The sequence below is a fragment of the Oncorhynchus tshawytscha genome, unplaced genomic scaffold (assembly GCF_018296145.1).
Source record: "Oncorhynchus tshawytscha isolate Ot180627B unplaced genomic scaffold, Otsh_v2.0 Un_scaffold_7589_pilon_pilon, whole genome shotgun sequence".
Classification (NCBI taxonomy): Eukaryota; Metazoa; Chordata; class Actinopteri; order Salmoniformes; family Salmonidae; genus Oncorhynchus; species Oncorhynchus tshawytscha.
This window is the reverse complement of record NW_024609826.1, coordinates 52,838-73,125: the sequence shown is the minus strand read 5'-3', so window position 1 is coordinate 73,125 and position 20,288 is coordinate 52,838. Positions and strand designations below refer to the sequence as shown.

The 20,288-nt window shown below is 44.0% G+C and overlaps 1 protein-coding gene across 3 annotated transcripts in view; it reads right to left on the bottom strand.

Annotated features, from left to right (window-relative positions):
* Positions 1-20,288, bottom strand: part of LOC112221279 (copine-4) — a 73,320-nt gene that overhangs the window by 40,039 nt on the left and 12,993 nt on the right. For all 3 annotated transcript variants that reach the window (XM_042319148.1, XM_042319149.1, XM_042319150.1), the window contains exon 2: positions 788-967. In XM_042319148.1, coding sequence (XP_042175082.1) covers positions 788-967 — 180 coding nt within the window. The remainder of the gene's footprint in view (positions 1-787; positions 968-20,288) is intronic.

Here is a 20,288-nt window from a genome sequence, read left to right as displayed (position 1 = left end):
GTCTCCTTGGAGACACAACAGAGTGGAACAAAATGAACAGCTCATCCATATGAACATCTCCCAGAAGTTAGAGGGAAAAGACAGAGAGAGAGAGAGAGAGAGAGAGAGAAGGGGGAGAGAGGGAGGCAGAGAGTGGTACTTTGAAACTTGGATCAAACTCAAAATAAATACTGGAGTTCATAACACATGAAATTAGTTTCTGGAGAATTCCTCAGTACAACTAGATGAAGATAGCAGGGCCTATGAACCTTGTGTCAGCAGTGGTGGGGAAGAATCATTTAATGTTGGCATAGACACACAATAATACCAGAGAGAGGCTCAGAAGGCTCAAACATTCCAGGCCTGCTGGCGTACCGGACGCCAACTGTTTCAGCCGACAGCTGCATGTAGCAAAACACTCTTAATGAAAGTCTGGGGGATTATTTCATTACGTGCCTTATCGCTATTTGCACGTGGCATGTCATTGTACTGGAGACGGACTGTATGCAAACATTACACAGAGAGAGCTCCCTTTTGCCGGTGAAAAGCGTTGATTTAAAAACACGCTACACTGCCCGACCAACTGCCACTAAACCACTTAACTTGCTTGTTTTTTTTACGTTACAGGAAATGACCCGTGCAGAGAGGGAGGGTGAGAGGTAGGTGTTGTCTTTCTTGAGTAAAAAGCCTCTGCTAACTGCTTTTAATGGTATCTAAGTTCAGCTCGGTCCAGCATTAGCACTTAGCACTTAGCTTTGTGTCAGAGATAGCGTGTCGGAGTTAGTGTGGCGTTGCCGTGAGAACACACCTGTCCCAGTGTGCACTCCATGGCCCCCAGAAAGTCAGCCTCCTTGATGCCGTTGTGATTGCTGCTGATGTCATAGAGCTCGTAACGTAGCCGCTGTACTTCCTCAAAGTAGAAGTCCACGGTGAAGACTTTAGAAAAGGTGGGGCTTATAGAGCTACGGATCACCTCTGTCCTGTCAACCTGCAGAGAGAGAGAGAGAGAGAGAGAGAGAGAGAGAGAGAGAGAGAGAGAGAGAGAGAGAGAGAGAGAGAGGGAGGAGAGGGAGAGAGAGAGGAGGAGGGAGAGAGAGAGGGAGGGAGGGAGGGAGGGAGGGAGGGAGGGAGGGAGGGAGGGAGGGGGAGGGAGGGAGGGAGGGAGGGAGGGGGAGGGAGGGAGGGAGGGAGGGAGGGAGGGAGGGAGGGAGGGAGGGAGGGAGGGAGGGAGGGAGGGAGGGAAGGGAGGGAGGGAGGGAGGGAGAGGGAGAGAATGATTGTGTGCCCAGTGGGTTTCAGAAATAAATAAAATAGTGAAACATCTAAAAAGTTATCACTTTAAGATAAAACTAAATATTTAATTAAAATACCAAATAATTAATTAAAATACACTGTTTGCAATGAAGGTCTACAGTAGCCTCAACAGCACTCTGTAGGGTAGCACCATGGTGTAGACGGAGGACAGCTTGCTTCCCCCTCCTCTGTATACATTTACTCCAAAACAAAACCTACGGACCCGGAATTCTTACTGGTTGGTAGGTGATCAAATACTTATGTCATGCAATAAAATGCAAATTAATTACTTAAAAAGCATACAATGTGATTTTCTGGATTTTGTTTTAGATTCCGTCTCTCACAGTTGAAGTGTACCTATGATAAACATGACAGACATCTACATGCTTTGTAAGTAGGAAAACCTGCAAAATCGGCAGTGAATCAAATACTTGTTCTCCCCACTGTATATCCATCCTGCCCTGCCTTTCTAAAATCTTCGAAAGTCAAGTTAATAAACAGATCACCGACCATTTCGAATCCCACCGTACCTTCTCCACTATTCAATCTGGTTTCCGAGCTGGTCATGGGTGCACCTCAGCTACGCTCAAGGTACTAAACGATATCATAACCGCCATCGATAAAAGACAGTACTGTGCAGCCTTCTTCATCGAAGTTTGTGAGACTTTTTGGTGACAAGCCAAATTTCTTCAGCCTCCTGAGGTTGAAGAGGCGATGCTGCGCCTTCTTCACGATGCTGTCTGTGTGGGTGGACCAATTCAGTTTGTCTGTGATGTGTACGCCGAGGAACTTAAAACTTACTACCCTCTCCACTACTGTCCCATCTCTGCTGTTTCCTGAAAGCCACAATCATCTCCTTTGTTTTGTTGACGTTGAGTGTGAGGTTATTTTCCTGACACCACACTCCGAGGACCCTCACCTCCTCTCTGTAGGCTGTCTCGTCATGGTTGGTAATCAAGCCTACCACTGTAGTGTCATCCGCAAACTTGATGATTGAGTTGGATGCGTGCATGGCCACGCAGTCGTGGCCGAACAGGGAGTACAGGAGAGGGCTCAGAACGCACCCTTGTGGGGCCCCAGTGTTGAGGATCAGCGGGGTGGAGATGTTGTTACCTACCCTCACCACCTGGGGGCGGCCCGTCAGGAAGTCCAGTACCCAGTTGCACAGGGCGGGGCAAATTGGAGTGGGTTTAGGGTGTCAGTGTAACAGTATAACTTTAGACCGTCCCCTCACCCATACCCGGGTGTGAACCAGGGACCCTCTGCACACATCAACAACAGTCACCCACAAAGCATCGGTACCCATCGCTCCACAAAAGCCGCAGCCCTTGCAGAGCAAGGGGAACCACTACTTCAAGGTCTCAGAGCAAGTGACGTCACCGATTGAAAAGCTATTTAGCGCGCACCACCGCTAACTAGCTAGCCATTTCACATCCGTTACATCAGGTGATATGGTCCTTGACTAGTCTGTCAAAGCACTTCATGATGACGGAAGTGAGTGCTACGGGGCGGTAGTCGTTTAGCTCAGTTACCTTAGCTTTCTTGGGAACAGGAACAATGGTGGCCCTCTTGAAGGATGTGGGAACAGCAGACTGGGATAAGGATTGATTGAATGTGTCCGTAAACACACCAGCCAGCTGGTCTGCGCATGCTCTGAGAGCGCGGCTGGGGATGCCGTCTGGGCCTGCAGCCTTGCGAGGGTTAACACGTTTAAATGTTTTACTCAAGTCGGCTGCAGTGAAGGAGAGTCCGCATGTTTTAGTTGCGGGCCGTGTCAGTGGCACTGTATTGTCCTCAAAGCGGGCAAAAAAAGTTATTTAGTCTGCCTGGGAGCAAGACATCCTGGTCCGTGACGGGGCTGGTTTTCTTTTTGTAATCCGTGATTGACTGTAGACCCTGCCACATACCTCTTGTGTCTGAACCGTTGAATTGCGACTCTACTTTGTCTCTATACTGACGCTTAGCTTGTTTGATTGCCTTGCGGAGGGAATAGCTACACTGTTTGTATTCGGTCATGTTTCCGGTCACCTGGCTCAAACAGAGAGGGATGCTATGTTAGCTAGCTGGCTATGCTATCCAATACTGGAACTCTTCCAAGTCAAGGTAAGCTTTTTAGGTTTAATTTATTTATTTCCACCGGGGTTTGCCCGGTGTAACTGCTAAACTGCTTGCTACACTGTACAGCATGATTGTAGCAGGTTTACTAATGCGTTCGTTTTCTAAAGACTTGACATTAGCTAAATAGGTGATAACGATGTAGGCTGTGTGTAGCAGTTATGATATGAAGGTTTAGCTTGGAATGTTTTTTTTTGCCTAGTCACAGAAAGCTCATGTGTTGTGCACTGAAGTCCACAAGCAAAGGGAAATGTGAGAGAAGGAGAGAGCGTAGATGTGAGAAGGAATTATCCAACGATCAAAATGATCATGCTGTTTGTATATGGGGAGGCAGGTAGCCTAGTGGTTAGAGTGTTGGACTAGAAACTGAGAGGTTGCAAGATCAAATCCCAGAGCTGACAAGGTAAAACATCTGTTGTTCTTCCCCAGAACAAGGCAGTTAACCCACTGTTCCTAGGCTGTCATTGAAAATAAGAATTTGTTCTTAACTGACTTGCCTAGTTAAATAAAGGTCAAATAAATAAATATGGGAGTGAAATGTGTTTGTGTAACAGTTGTTAAAGTACTATGTGAATTTCACCAGGTTCATATATCAATATGTTGTGTTGATGTGTTATGCATGCCTGCATCCTGGGAGAAGGGGAGTGTGTACTTACGTTTTGCCCTGCGTGCTCGTGCTCAAATCATTTTGATGCACTGAGAGAGGTAGGCACGCTTTTTCTGTCTTCAGAAAAGTTAGATTCTTTTAAGTACAAAGTCATACACAGTGTTTTGTTCATGAATAATGATGTATATTTAGAGGTTACTCATAAGTGGATGGTATTGTTAAGATGCACTTGTAATTGTACTTTTTAGGATGATATCAACATTCTGAATTCAACATGTGGTTAATAGCTAGCTAAGGTATTAGCAGGCTATTGTATGTGTGAACGATGGCTAGCTCCTCGAATGATCCCAGTCCCTCCTATTGTGCATCTGTTGTAGAAAGAGGCGACGATTCTCAGAACAGATGTGCTCTACAAATGTTTTATTTCCTTTTGGATGCAGATGCAGAGAGTCAGTTCTGCTTGATTAAAACAACCTGATCTCCAAAGTCCACGTTTATAGTCTCTATCAACCACACACAACGCAGAGTTACATCGGTGCAGTATAGCACCGGTTACATTTGCGTCCGATCAGTGGTATATTAATTCTGTTGAAAAAATATATTAAACGGAACAAAATGGGGATAAACATACTTGAATCTGTCCAAAGGAAACTGTTGTTTGCAACTGTTGGACTAATTACAACACCCTAGATCCGCTAGATGAAGGCAAGAGTGTGCAAGGAGGTATTTAATGTGTCTCTGTCTGTCATCCAATTACTCACATTTCTTGCAACCTTTGCACTTGAAAACTTCAATTCATAGGCTAGGTTGTAGCAACCTCATGATGAGTAAAGCCTAAACCCTATCGCTGTTACATTAAAGCTAGGTAAATGGAATGTGAATGACAGGCAGCAGGTAGCCAAGTGGTTACAGGGCTGGACTTGTAACTGAAAGGTTGCAAGATCAAATCCCAGAGCTGACAAGGTAAAAAATATGCTATTCTGCCTGAACAAGGCATTTACCCACTGTTCCTGGGCTGTCATTGAAAATAAGAATTTATTCTTTACTGACTTGCTTAGTTAAAATAAAATCCAATATGCTACAATAGAAATAAGGCCATGCTAATAAACACATATATTGTCCTCCCTCATCTTAAATGGCACCGACTGCCACTGGTATATTCTGATAGTGTTAGTCTGGGGGGAGAGGGACACAATGCAGAAATAATGATATCTATTGATATTGTAATGTTGCATTTTTTTTGGTTCAGCAATTTAGCTTCAGGCATGCTTTAATTGGCTCCTGAGAGGTATTTCTTGGCAGTGCCATCTGGCTGTTAAGTAGAAGTATTGAGATCTAGTCACAGACTAACAGACCTAACAGGCAGTAAGACAGAGAACAGTAGAAGGACCTAACAGACAGTAAGACAGAGAACAATAGAAGGACCTAACAGGCAGTAAGACAGAGGACAATAGAAGGATCTAACAAGCAGTAAGACAGAGAACAATAGAAGGATCTAACAGGAAGTAAGACAGAGGACAATAGAAGGATCTAACAGGCAGTAAGACAGAGAACAATAGAAGGATCTAACAGGCAGTAAGACAGAGGACAATAGAAGGATCTAACAAGCAGTAAGACAGAGAACAATAGAAGGATCTAACAGGAAGTAAGACAGAGAGCAATAGAAGGATCTAACAGGCAGTAAGACAGAGAACAATAGAAGGATCTAACAGGCAGTAAGACAGAGGAGCAATAGAAGGATCTAACAGGCAGTAAGACAGAGAACAATAGAAGGATCAGGCAGTAAGACAGAGACAATAGAAGGATAAGACAGAGAACAATAGAAGGATCTAACAGGCAGTAAGACAGAGAACAATAGAAGGACAACAGGCAGTAAGACAGAGGACAATAGAAGGATCTAACAGGCAGTAAGACAGAGGACAATAGAAGGATCTAACAGGCAGTAAGACAGAGAACAATAGAAGGACAACAGGCAGTAAGACAGAGGACAATAGAAGGACCTAACAGGCAGTAAGACAGAGGACAATAGAAGGATCTAACAGGCAGTAAGACAGAGAACAATAGAAGACCTAACAGGCAGTAAGACAGGACAATAGAAGGACCTAACAGGCAGTAAGACAGAGACAACAGGCAGTAAGACAGAGGACAATAGAAGATCTAACAGGCAGTAAGACAGAGAACAATAGAAGGATCTAACAGGCAGTAAGACAGAGGACAATAGAAGGACCTAACAGGCAGTAAGACAGAGGACAATAGAAGGATCTAACAGGCAGTAAGACAGAGGACAATAGAAGGATCTAACAGGCAGTAAGACAGAGAACAATAGAAGGATCTAACAGGCAGTAAGACAGAGGACAATAGAAGGACCTAACAGGCAGTAAGACAGAGGACAATAGAAGGATCTAACAGGCAGTAAGACAGAGGACAATAGAAGGATCTAACAAGCAGTAAGACAGAGAACAATAGAAGGATCTAACAGGAAGTAAGACAGAGAGCAATAGAAGGATCTAACAGGCAGTAAGACAGAGGACAATAGAAGGACCTAACAGGCAGTAAGACAGAGAGCAATAGAAGGATCTAACAGGCAGTAAGACAGAGAACAATAGAATGATCTAACAGGCAGTAAGACAGAGGACAATAGAAGGATCTAACAGACAGTAAGACAGAGGACAATAGAAGGATCTAACAGGCAGTAAGACAGAGAACAATAGAAGGATCTAACAGGCAGTAAGACAGAGGACAATAGAAGGACCTAACAGGCAGTAAGACAGAGAACAATAGAAGGACTAACAGGCAGTAAGACAGAGGACAATAGAAGGATAAGGCAGTAACAGGCAGAGGACAATAGAAGGATCTAACAGGCAGTAAGACAGAGGACAATAGAAGGATCTAACAGGCAGTAAGACAGAGGACAATAGAAGGATCTAACAGGCAGTAAGACAGAGAACAATAGAAGGATCTAACAGGCAGTAAGACAGAGGACAATAGAAGGATCTAACAGGCAGTAAGACAGAGGACAATAGAAGGATCTAACAGGCAGTAAGACAGAGGACAATAGAAGGATCTAACAGGCAGTAAGACAGAGGACAATAGAAGGATCTAACAGGCAGTAAGACAGAGGACAATAGAAGGATCTAACAGGCAGTAAGACAGAGGACAATAGAAGGATCTAACAGGCAGTAAGACAGAGAACAATAGAAGGATCTAACAGGCAGTAAGACAGAGGACAATAGAAGGATCTAACAGGCAGTAAGACAGAGGACAATAGAAGGATCTAACAGGCAGTAAGACAGAGGACAATAGAAGGATCTAACAGGCAGTAAGACAGAGGACAATAGAAGGATCTAACAGGCAGTAAGACAGAGGACAATAGAAGGATCTAACAGGCAGTAAGACAGAGAACAATAGAAGGATCTAACAGGCAGTAAGACAGAGGACAATAGAAGGATCTAACAGGCAGTAAGACAGAGAACAATAGAAGGATCTAACAGGCAGTAAGACAGAGGACAATAGAAGGATCTAACAGGCAGTAAGACAGAGAACAATAGAAGGATCTAACAGGCAGTAAGACAGAGGACAATAGAAGGATCTAACAGGCAGTAAGACAGAGAACAATAGAAGGACAGTAAGACAGAGGACAATAGAAGGATCTAACAGGCAGTAAGACAGAGGACAATAGAAGGATCTAACAGGCAGTAAGACAGAGACAATAGAAGGATCTAACAGGCAGTAAGACAGAGGACAATAGAAGGATCTAACAGGTAGTAAGACAGAGGACAATAGAAGGATCTAACAGGCAGTAAGACAGAGGACAGAGGACAATAGAAGGATCTAACAGGCAGTAAGACAGAGAACAATAGAAGGATCTAACAGGCAGTAAGACAGAGGACAATAGAAGGATCTAACAGGCAGTAAGACAGAGGACAATAGAAGGATCTAACAGGCAGTAAGACAGAGGACAATAGAAGGATCTAACAGGCAGTAAGACAGAGGACAATAGAAGGATCTAACAGGCAGTAAGACAGAGAACAATAGAAGGATCTAACAGGCAGTAAGACAGAGGACAATAGAAGGATCTAACAGGCAGTAAGACAGAGAACAATAGAAGGATCTAACAGGCAGTAAGACAGAGGACAATAGAAGGATCTAACAGGCAGTAAGACAGAGGACAATAGAAGGATCTAACAGACAGTAAGACAGAGGACAATAGAAGGATCTAACAGGCAGTAAGACAGAGGACAATAGAAGGATCTAACAGGCAGTAAGACAGAGGACAATAGAAGGATCTAACAGGCAGTAAGACAGAGGACAATAGAAGGATCTAACAGGCAGTAAGACAGAGGACAATAGAAGGATCTAACAGGCAGTAAGACAGAGAACAATAGAAGGATCTATAGTAGAAGAACAGACAGAGAGCAAGCTGCTACTCAGTGAGAAATGCACTTGAATTGAATCAACCACATTTGTCTGTTCTGTGAAACCCCCAGACAAGGAATCCCTCTGGTGCTGCTCAGTTTACATTGATCTGGGTTCATGTGTCCAAAATGGTAGCTGTGTTGGTATCAGTCTGTTTTTGGGTGTCAGACTGAACTGAAGTCAGCATTTTACTGGATTCATGATGGTCATTTCAAAGAATGTGTCACTCAATTGTGTTTCCCTTTCAGTTGTATATCATAAGGGATCAATGCTGTGTTCGTACTATAAATTATTTCTGCCAACATTGGGTCCCTTGCTCTGTTTTCAAGATTCATTGTGTTATGTCTCAAATCATGTGGTCCCTGATGGTGGAATACAATGGCAACACCAAATAGTCGTCTGTCATTTATCTGCTTTGTCCTGTGCCCTTTTCATGTGCCAGCTTGTGTCAGGGTGCAGGTAGCCTCTTGTAATAGCCATGTGTCTCCTATAGAGGGGAATCTAGAGGTCTGGCATGTGGCACAAGGCTAGAGTAAAGGCCTCTCTGTGTTCTAGATCCTCCCAACAATACCTATAGAGGGGAATCTAGAGGTCTGGCATGTGGCACAAGGCAGAGTAAAGGCCTCTCTGTGTTCTAGATCCTCCCAACAATACCTATAGAGGGGAATCTAGAGGTCTGGCATGTGGCACAAGGCAGAGTAAAGGCCTCTCTGTGTTCTAGATCCTCCCAACAATACCTATAGAGGGGAATCTAGAGGTCTGGCATGTGGCACAAGGCAGAGTAAAGGCCTCTCTGTGTTCTAGATCCTGAGGTCTGGATGTTAATGTGGCAAAGGCAGAGTAAAGGCCTAATCTGTGTTCTATCCTCCCAAAAAAACTACTGTCTTATACACAGAGGTCTGGCATGTGGCACAAGGCAGAGTAAAGGCCTCTCTGTGTTCTAGATCCTCCCAACAATACCTATAGAGGGGAATCTAGAGGTCTGGCATGTGGCACAAGGCAGAGTAAAGGCCTCTCTGTGTTCTAGATCCTCCCAACAATACCTATAGAGGGGAATCTAGAGGTCTGGCATGTGGCACAAGGCAGAGTAAAGGCCTCTCTGTGTTCTAGATCCTCCCAACAATACCTATAGAGGGGAATCTAGAGGTCTGGCATGTGGCACAAGGCAGAGTAAAGGCCTCTATATTTATAATTTCCCATCAATTCCCATGATTAAAGTGGCTGTGTTCTAGATCCTCCCAACAATACCTATAGAGGGGAATCTAGAGGTCTGGCATGTGGCACAAGGCAGAGTAAAGGCCTCTCTGTGTTCTAGATCCTCCCAACAATACCTATAGAGGGGAATCTAGAGGTCTGGCATGTGGCACAAGGCAGAGTAAAGGCCTCTCTGTGTTCTAGATCCTCCCAACAATACCTATAGAGGGGAATCTAGAGGTCTGGCATGTGGCACAAGGCAGAGTAAAGGCCTCTCTGTGTTCTAGATCCTCCCAACAATACAAAGGAAATGTTTTGTTGTTGTTGGACATGTTTGTCCCATTTTCACATGGAATAACCCTTCAATGAATCCCTTTGATCCAATGTACCACGTATTAGACATCAGACCACACCTGTCCAACTGCACTGACTTTGAAAACAAACCATTTATTTAACAAAGGGAAACTTGTAATGTACCTAATTGAACAAAATAAACACATTTTCTAAAGGGGCCACTTTTGCACTCCATCTCTCCCTGAGAGCAGGCTCTCTCTCTCTCACCGGCTGGTGAAAAGGTTGTGAAAACATCACCAGCCCATTTAGTAGCTCCAGACAGATGTTCCCTGGTCACCATAGCAACATCTGCCTTATTCTCTAGCTCTGGCACCTACCCAGAATGCAACATTGCACAGAAAGAGTAGATAGACATGAGCAGATCCCCTCCTGACTCCACAGTGCCAGGATGAACACCTGTTATCAGAACTTCATCCAACATACCGACGGGGAGATCTAGTGAGTCTGTTGAACATCCGGTTGATCACAGTGCACCTTCTTTCAGATTCTGCTCCAGTTGTTTGGTTAAGTTAATGGTGCTCAGTTTATAAGGCTGTTGCATTCATATTCTCCATGGCTGAGTCACAGAGGAGGGAACGAACCTTGGAGCAACAGGTCCATTATGCAGGTCAGGAAGAAGATACAAGAGAGACCAATAGGATAAAGGCTCTGGGTTGAAAGCCAGTAGAATAATGAAAAGTATAGGAACATAGCATTAAAAATATTGCACTCCTATCTTTTTACTTACATCCTCTAGACCAAAGGAGAGGAGAGGAGATTGAACATGATTAGATAACAGAGGAAAAGATGAAGAGGAGAGAGGAAGAGAGGAGAGGAGAGATGAGAGGAGGAGAGGAGGAGAGATGAGAGGAGAGAGGAGGAGAGATGAGTGAGGAGAGGAAGAGAGGAGAGGAGGAAGAGAGGAGAGGAGGAGAGAGGAGGAGAGGGAAGAGATGAAGAGAGGAGGAGTGATGAGAGGAGGAGAGGAGGAGAGAGGAGGAGGGAGGAGGAGAGATGAGTGAGGAGAGGAAGAGAGAAGAGGAGGAAGAGAGGAGAGGAGGAGAGAGGAGGAGAGGGAAGAGATGAAGAGAGGAGGAGTGAAGAGGAGAGAGGAAGAGAGGAGAGGAGAGAAGAAGAGAGGAGAAGAGAGGAGAAGAGAGGAGAGAGGAGAGAGGAAGAGTGGAGAGGAGAGAGGAAGGGAGGAAGGGAGGAAGAGAGGAGAGAGGAGGAGAGGAAGAGAGGAGAGATGAGAGGAGAGATGAGAGGAGACAGGAGAGAGGAGACAGGAGAGAGGAGAAAGGAGAGTGGAGAGGAGAGAGGAGACAGGAAGAGTGGAAAAGTAGAGAGTGGGAAGTGTAGAAAGGAGAGGAGAAGAGAGAGGAAGAGAGGAAGAGAGATGGGAGGAGAGAGAGACGAGAGGAGAGATGAGAGGATAGAGCAGGAGAGATAAGTGAGGAGAGGAAGAGAGGAGAGGAGGAAGAGAGGAGAGAGGAGAGGAGACAAGAGAAGAAGAGAGGAGAAGAGAGGAGAGAGGAAGAGTGGAGAGGAGAGAGGAAGGGAGGGAGGAAGAGAGGAGAGAGGAGGAGAGGAAGAGAAGAGAAGAGAGATGAGAGGAGACAGGAGAGAGGACACAGGAGAGAGGAGAGTGGAGAGTGGAGAGAGGAGAGGAGAGAGGAGACAGGAAGAGTGGAAAAGTAGAGAGAGGAAACATTTAGAAAGGAGAGCAGAAGAGAGAGGAAGAGAGAAGGAGAGTAAGAGAGGTTGAGAGAGGAGAGATGAGAGGAGAGATGAGAGAGGAGAGGAGAGGAAGAGTGGAAAAGTGGAGAGGAAGAGTGGAGAGAGGAGAGGAGAGTGGAAGAGAGGAGAAGAGTGACGAGTAAGAGAGGAGAGGAGAGAGGAAGAGAGGAGCTAGGAAGAGAGGAAAAGAGGAGAAGAAATGAGAGAAGAGAGGAAGAGAGGAAGATAGGAGAGGAGAGAGGAAGAGATGTTAAGAAGAGAGTATGAGAGATGAGAGGAGAAGGGAGAGAGGAAGAGTGTAGAGGAGAGAGTAAGAGAGGAGGAGCAGGGTCTCTAAGATGAAGATAGGGAGAGAGGAGAGGAGGAGCAGGGTCTCTAAGATGAAGAGAGAGAGAGGAGAGGAGGAGCAGGGTCTCTTAGATGAAGAGAGGGAGAGGAGGAGCAGGGTCTCTAAGATGAAGAGAGGGAGAGGAGGAGCAGGGTCTCTAAGATGAAGAGAGTGTGAGAGGAGAGAGGAGTGGAGGAGCAGGGTCTCTAAGATGAAGAGAGGGAGAGAGATGAGAGGAGAGAGCAGGGTCTAAGATGAAGAGAGAGAGAGAGGAGAGGAGGAGCAGGGTCTAAGATGAAGAGAGAGAGAGAGGAGAGGAAGAGCAGGGTCTCTAAGATAAAGAGAGAGAGAGAGGAGAGGAGGAGCAGGGTCTAAGATGAAGAGAGAGAGAGAGGAGAGGAGGAGCAGGGTCTAAGATGAAGAGAGAGAGAGAGAGGAGAGGAGGAGCAGGGTCTCTAAGATGAAGAGAGAGAGAGAGGAGAGGAGGTGCAGGGTCTCTAAGATGAAGAGAGAGAGAGAGAGGAGGGAGGAGCAGGGTCTCTAAGATGAAGAGAGGGAGAGGAGAGGAGAGGAGAGGAGAGGAGAGGAGAGGAGAGAGGAGAGGAGAGGAGAGGAGAGGAGAGGAGAGGAGAGGAGAGGAGAGGAGAGGAGAGGAGAGGAGAGGAGAGGAGAGGAGAGCAGGGTCTCTAAGATGAAGAGAGGAAGAGAGGAGAGGAGGAGCAGGGTCTCTAAGATGAAGAGAGTGAGAGAGGAGAGGAGAGGAGAGGAGAGGAGAGGAGAGGAGAGGAGAGGAGAGGAGAGGAGAGGAGAGGAGGAGGAGAGAGAGAGGAGAGAGGGAGAGGAGAGGAGAGGAGAGGAGGAGGAGAGGAGGGAGGGTCTCTAAGATGAAGACAGGGAGAGAGGAGAGGAGGAGCAGGGTCTCTAAGATGAAGACAGGGAAGAGAGTGAGAGAGGAGAGGAGAGGAGAGGAGAGGGAGAGGAGAGGAGAGGAGAGGAGAGGAGAGGAGAGGAGAGGAGAGGAGAGGAGAGGAGAGGAGAGGGAGAGGAGAGGAGAGGAGGAGCAGGGTGTCTAAGATGAAGACAGGGAGAGAGGAGAGGAGGAGCAGGGTGTCTAAGATGAAGACAGGGAGAGAGGAGAGGAGGAGCACGGTCTCTAAGATGAAGACAGGGAGAGAGGAGAGGAGAGGAGGAGATATGGGAAAAGAAAGGAGGGTCTACTTTGACAAGAGAAGTTATTCCACCACGCGTGTTAACATCCAAACATACAGTAGCTCAGATAATTGCATTTCTCAGACAAGCCTGTTAAAAGGCTGCTCTCTAAAAATACACTTTTTCCGAGTACTTCTGGTGCGGTGAAGCTTAATGACTCTACCGTGCTAACACTTCAGCCTCATTGTTGTGTTGCCATGGTGCCAGCATTGATATGAGGAGGAAGAGAGACCTGATTTACAGCAAGCACTTCAGACGGCCCAAAAATGTTAAGTGACTGTCCCAGAGGTATCTCCCTGAAACCCAGCGGGACCAACCAGGCTCCAACGCTGTCTGGAACGGATGCAGAGGGAGGGTGAGAGCGAGAGGTGTGTATATATTTTTCTCTCACGTCTGTCATCTTTCTCTCCCTTCTTCAACATAGGTCCGTGACCCACACAAAATAACCAACCAAGCCCATATTAGTATCCCACATTTCTCCTCAGTTCCTCCTCTTCACTCCTCCCATTGGTGGCCACTGGGTTTGATTTCATTCATATCACATAATATAATTCAATATTATTTCACATTCCCACCTCCACATCAGGTAGTCAGAGCGCAGGCTGCGGGTTAGAGGTAGTTTCCCTGAGGCTAATCAACGTTAGCCTTTTCTCATATGACTCTCGTGCAGAATGGAGGACCCACGGGGGCACACGGTGGAGCTGGGAAATGCCACCCTGCATACATTACCATTTCAACCTTCTCTGTGCTCCGCAGCTACAATAATTCTCCTCTTCATTAGTTTGTCATTTTAAAGGCTAAGTGGAGTATAATGTAATTGCTCATATGAACCACTACAGGTAACAGATGACCCTAGATAACTGTAAATAACTGACCATCATGAGATCAAAACAGTTAGTGATAGTCCCACCAACTAGTTTATAAACTAGGGCTTCTCAGAAACCTTCAGAAACATCTAAATGATTTCTTAAACCGTTGAAACTGGAACCTGGAGGACAAATGTTCCCACTTTGGCTGTACTGCTTCATCAGGATGCCAATATCCTGTCTGTTCATCGCCACATTACAGACAGGGATGTCTGAATGGGTTCACAGACACGCCTCCTACATCAGATAGTGTAACTTAATGCTCCAGAGGTGAATACACTGCTCACAAAAGGCTCTTTTCACCATCGCAATAACGCTTTTCTAGATGAGTGCAACTCGTGTGACGAAATGGGAGAGAGAGAGGCAGAAGCTACTGTGTGTGTGTGTGTGTGTGTGTGTGTGTGTGTGTGTGTGTGTGTGTGTGTGTGTGTGTGTGTGTGTGTGTGTGTGTGTGTGTGTGTGTGTGTGTGTGTGTGTGTGTGTGTGTGTGTGTGTGTGTGTGTGTGTGTGTGTGTGTGTGTGTGTGTGTGTGTGTGTGTGTGTGTGTGTGTGTGTGTGTGTGTGTGCTACAATTACTGATGGAAAGCAAACTTACTAACGCAAAAGAGATGTTCAGCTCATGCCAACATCTGGTGCAGAAGAGTCAAGCTGAGTGGAGACAAGTGTACACTTCACAGGAGTCAAAGCCAGCACTTTGACAAGTGTACACTTCACAGGAGTCAAAGCCAGCACTTTGACAAGTGTACACTTCACAGGAGTCAAAGCCAGCACTTTGACAAGTGTACACTTCACAGGAGTCAAAGCCAGCACTTTGATAAGTGTACACTTCACAGGAGTCAAAGCCAGCACTTTGACAAGTGTACACTTCACAGGAGTCAAAGCCAGCACTTTGACAAGTGTACACTTCACAGGAGTCAAAGCCAGCACTTTGACAAGTGTACACTTCACAGGAGTCAAAGCCAGCACTTTGACAAGTGTACACTTCACAGGAGTCAAAGCCAGCACTTTGACAAGTGTACACTTCACAGGAGTCAAAGCCAGCACTTTGACAAGTGTACACTTCACAGTAACCCAAGACCTCCACTTTGCAGAAATCAGAACAACATCGTATTATTGCTGCATATACAGTAATTCTGCTATTCAACAATGAGACCAATGAGTGATGTTAGAAGTGCCACCCACAACAACATTTATTAGTCTGGTTACCCAGAATACAGTTCAAATGGGTAGTCAAGGAGTCAAACCAATACAGTTCTTTTCTCAAGGTAGGACTGGGTGCTATACCGTATTTTACGGTACCGGTATTGATGCACGGACCGGCTTGGGTTTTTACTTTACCTTCTATAACGGTATTTGAATGTTTGGTTTGTTAAAATGTGATACGCAGTGTGTAACGTCCATTTTATAGTTTACTTCGCTACTTGAGTCATCTCTCTCCACAATGCTTTCCACACAGACCTAGCCCCGCCCCCTGTCACTTAAGGAGTTTGTTGTTCCTCGACCAGGGGACACGTGTTCTCACTTAAGGAGCACATTTGTTGTTCCTCGACCAGGTGTTCAGTCTGCATGGTCAATGCAGCACATGCAACAATGTTGATGACAATGACGCTGTTTTCACTTTGCTTCTTATTATAAATCCACTAGTGTTTTATAATGACACTATTGTTTGTGTTTCTTATATCTGCAAACAGCTAGTTTGTATTTTATTAGCCTCTAATGCTAATCGCTCTTTAGCTGCCTAGCTAGTTAATAAATGTACTGAATCAGAGCAAACGTAATTAGCTGTACATCCTGATAATACCAGTGATGGTTTAGACCTAAATCATCATGTTGTTTGTGCAACAGTATCTTCTAAATCAAAGAGGAATATGCAGAGCATGAATATTTTAGCTACATGAAGTAGCACATTAAATGTAACCAAATATTACAAGGTCTCCTAGGAAACACTTATCAACACATTAGTTCCTACCCTGTCACAATAACTCCTCCCTGGCATTTTCATTCGTTGTCATGTCAAACAACACTGTATTAAAAGTGCCCACAATTATATTCTACCTATACCTCTGGACCTCTGGCAGTCTCTACGGGGGTGCCACAGGGTTCAGACCTCGGGCCGTCTCTCTTCTCTGTATACATCAATGATGTTGCTCTTGCTGCTGGTGATTCTCTGATCCACTTCTACGCAGACAACACCATTCTGTATACTTCTGGCACTTCTTTGAAAACTGTGTTAACTAACCTCCAGACGAGCTTCAATGCCATACAACTCTTCTTCCATGGCCTCCAACTGCTCTTAAATGCAAGTAACACTAAATGCATGCTCTTCAACCGATCGCTGCCCGCACCTACCCGCCCGTCCAGCATCACTACCCTGGACGGTTCTGATCTAGAATATGTGGACAACTACAAATACCTAGGTGTCTGGTTAGACTGTAAACTCTCCTTCCAGACTTACATTAAGCATCTCCAATCCAAAATTAAATCTAGAATCGGCAACAAAGCATCCTTCACTCATGCTGCCAAACATACCCTAGTAAAATTGACTATCCTACCGATCCCTGACTTCGGCGATGTCATTTACAAAATAGCCTCCAAAACTCTACTCAGCCAATTGGATGTAGTCTATCACAGTGCCATCCGTTTTGTCACCAAAGCCCCATATACTACCCACCACTGCGACCTGTATGCTCTCGTTGGCTGTCCCTCACTTCATATCTGTCGCCAAACCCACTGGCTCCAGGTCATCTATAAGTCATTACTAGGTAAAACCCCGCCTTATCTCAGCTCACTGGTCACCATAGCAGCACCCACCCGTAGCATGCGCACGATATTGTTCTTTATTTGATTTATTTTGCTCCTTTGCACCCCAGTACTGCTACTTGCACACTCATCTTCTGCACATCTATCACCCCAGTGTTTAATTTGCCATACTGTAACATTTTTGCCACTATGGCCTATTTATTGCCTCACCCCCCTTATCTTACCTCATTTGCACACACTGTATATATACTTTCTCTATTGTATTATTGACTGTATGTTTGTTTATTCCATGTGTAACTCTGTGTTGTTGTTTGTGTCAAACTGCTTTGCTTTATCTTGGCCAGGTCGCAGTTGTAAATGAGAACTTGTTCTCAACTGGCCTAACTGGTTAAATAAAGGTGAAATAAAATTTAAAAAATTGAATTAGAATAATCATTCTATTTCCATGAATAGAATGATTCACTCAAGTGTTTTGCTCTAAATCGCAAGCCAAATCACAATTGCAACATTTGGTTAAAAAGAAGGCCTAGATTGTTTGCCCAGATTGTGCAGCCCAATGTAGCAGTGTGGAAATTATATCAAATGACTACAGGAAATGCAGAAATTGATAAAAATGCTGAAAATGATTTTTGGTTGAAGATGAAATTAACAACATAAAACAATGAGAATGGAGAAAGCCCTTTTGAAATCACTTAGAATCTATGTGTTGCCAACCTAGAGTCACACACTACCATTAATTCTTATGGATATGACAACAGCCAGTGAAAGTGCAGGGCGCCAAGTTCAAAACAACAGAAATTTCATAATTACAATTCCTCAAACATACATGTATCTCAGACCATTTTAAAGGTAATATTGTTGTTAACCCCACCACAGCGTCCAATTTCAAATAGCACCACAAACGATTATGTTTGGTCACCACCAAGCCACAGAAAAACACAGCCATTTTTCCATCCAAAGAGAGGAGTCACAAAAAGCACAAATAGAGATAAAATGAATCACTAACCTTTGATGATCTTCATCAGATGACACTCATAGGACTTCATGTTACACAATACATGTATGTTTTGTTTTATAATGTTTATATTTATATTTAAAAAATCTGAGTTTACATTGGCGCGTTACGTTCACTAGTTCCAAAAACATCCAGTGATTTTGCATAGCCACATCGATTCAACAGAAATACTCATCATAAATATAGATGAAAATACAAGTTATACACATGGAATTATAGATATACCTCTCCTTAACTTCCTATGGTATAGGGGACGCTTGCGTCCCACTTGGCCAAAAAGCAGGGAAAATGCAGCGTGGCAAATTCAAATAAATTGATATAAAAATCAAACTTTCATTATATCACACATGTAAGATACTCAATTAAAGCTACACTCGTTGTGAATCCAGCCAACATGTCAGATTTTTAAAAGGCTTTTCGGCGAAAGCATAAGAAGCTATTATCTGATGATAGCACAACAGTAAACAAAGAGGGTAGCATATTTCAACCCTGCAGCGCTATACAAAACGCAAAAATAAAATATAAAACATGCCTTACCTTTGACGAGCTTCTTTTGTTGGCACTCCAATATGTCCCATAAACATCACAATTGGTCCTTTTGTTCGATTAATTCCGTCCATATATATCCAAAATGTCAATTTATTTGGTGCGTTTGATCCAGAAAAAAACAGCTTCTGCAAACGTCACTAAAAAAATATTTCAAAAGTTGCCTATAAACTTTGCCAAAATATTTCAAACTACTTTTGTAATACAACTTTAGGTATTTTTAAACGTTAATAATCGATCAAATTGAAGACAGGTCTATCTGTGTTCAATACAGGAACACAACAAACCAAGCTACTTTTCAAGTCTTGCGCAACTCTCAACAGTGTTACGCAGTTCCTAGTTGGCCCTACTTCTTCATTGCACAAATGAATAACCTCAACCAAATTCCAAAGACTGGTGACATCCAGTGGAAATGGTAGGAACTGAAAACAAGTTCCTAAGAAATATCGTTTGCCAATGAGAAATCAGTGAACAGACAGAGACCTCAAAAAAAATATATGAACGGTTAGTCCTCGGGTTTTTTTCTGCTACATAAGTTCTGTTATACTCAAAGACATGATTTAACGTGTTTTCTATCCAAATCTACTAATAATATGCATATCTTATATTCTTGGCATGAGTAGCAGGAAGTTGAAATTGGGCTCGCTATTTATCCAAAAGTGAAAATGCTGTCCCCTATACCGTAATAAGTTAATGCAACCGCTGTGTCAGATTTCAAAAAAACTTTACGGAAAAAGCAAACGATGCAATAATCTGAGACGGCGCTCAGAAAAAATAATAAAATCATCCGCCATGTTGGAGTCGACAGAAACCAGAAATAACGTAAATATTCCCTTACCTTTTTATTTAACTAGGCAAGTCAGTTAAGAACAAATTCTTATTTTCAATGACGGCCTAGGACCAGTGGGTTAACTGCCTGTTCAGGGGCAGAGCGACAGATTTGTACATTATCAAGTCGGGGGCTTAAACTTGCAACCTTCCGGTTACTAGTCCAACGCTCTAACCACTAGGCTACCCTGCCACTACCCTTTGATGATCTTCATCTGAATGCACTCCCAGGAATCCTAGTTCCACAATAAATGCTTGATTTGTTCGATAATGTCCATTATTTATGTCCAAGTAGATACTTTTGTTAGGGCTCAGGTATACAAATCCAAACGCTCGTGCAGGTCCCGCATAACTTCGGACAAAAACTTCAAAAAGTTATATTACAGGTCTTAGAAACATTTCGAACTAAGTATAGAATCAATCTTTAGGATGTTTTTATCATAAATCTTCAATAACGTTCCAACCGGAGAATTCCTTTGTGTGTAGAGAAGCCATGGAACGCAGGTCGATATCATGTGAAATGTGCCAGGAAATGACCAGGAAATGGCTCTCTGCCAGTAACCTGACTCATTCAGCTCTTATTCAGGCCCCTAACACAGTAGAAGCCTCATTCAAGTTTCTAAAGACGGTTTACATCTAGTGGAAGCCCTAGGAAGTGCAACTTCATCCATATCCCACTGTGAATTCAATAGGGGCTGGGTTGAAAATCGACCAACCTCAGATTTCTCACTTCCTGTTTGGATTTCTTCTCGGGTTTTTGCCTGCCATATGAGTTTTGTTATACTCACAGACATCATTCAAACAGTTTTAGAAACTTCAGAGTGTTTTCTATCCAATACTAATAATAATATGCATATATTAGCAACTGGGACTGAGGAGCAGGCCATTTACTCTGGGCACCTTTCATCCAAGCTACTCAATATTGCCCCTGCAGCCATAAGAAGTTCATGCAAATTTGGAACTGTTATTATTCGAAAACATTAAATACTGTAAAATACCATCCAATTTGTTTAAAATACCATGATATGATATTTTGGCCATATCGCCCGGCTCTAACTCAAG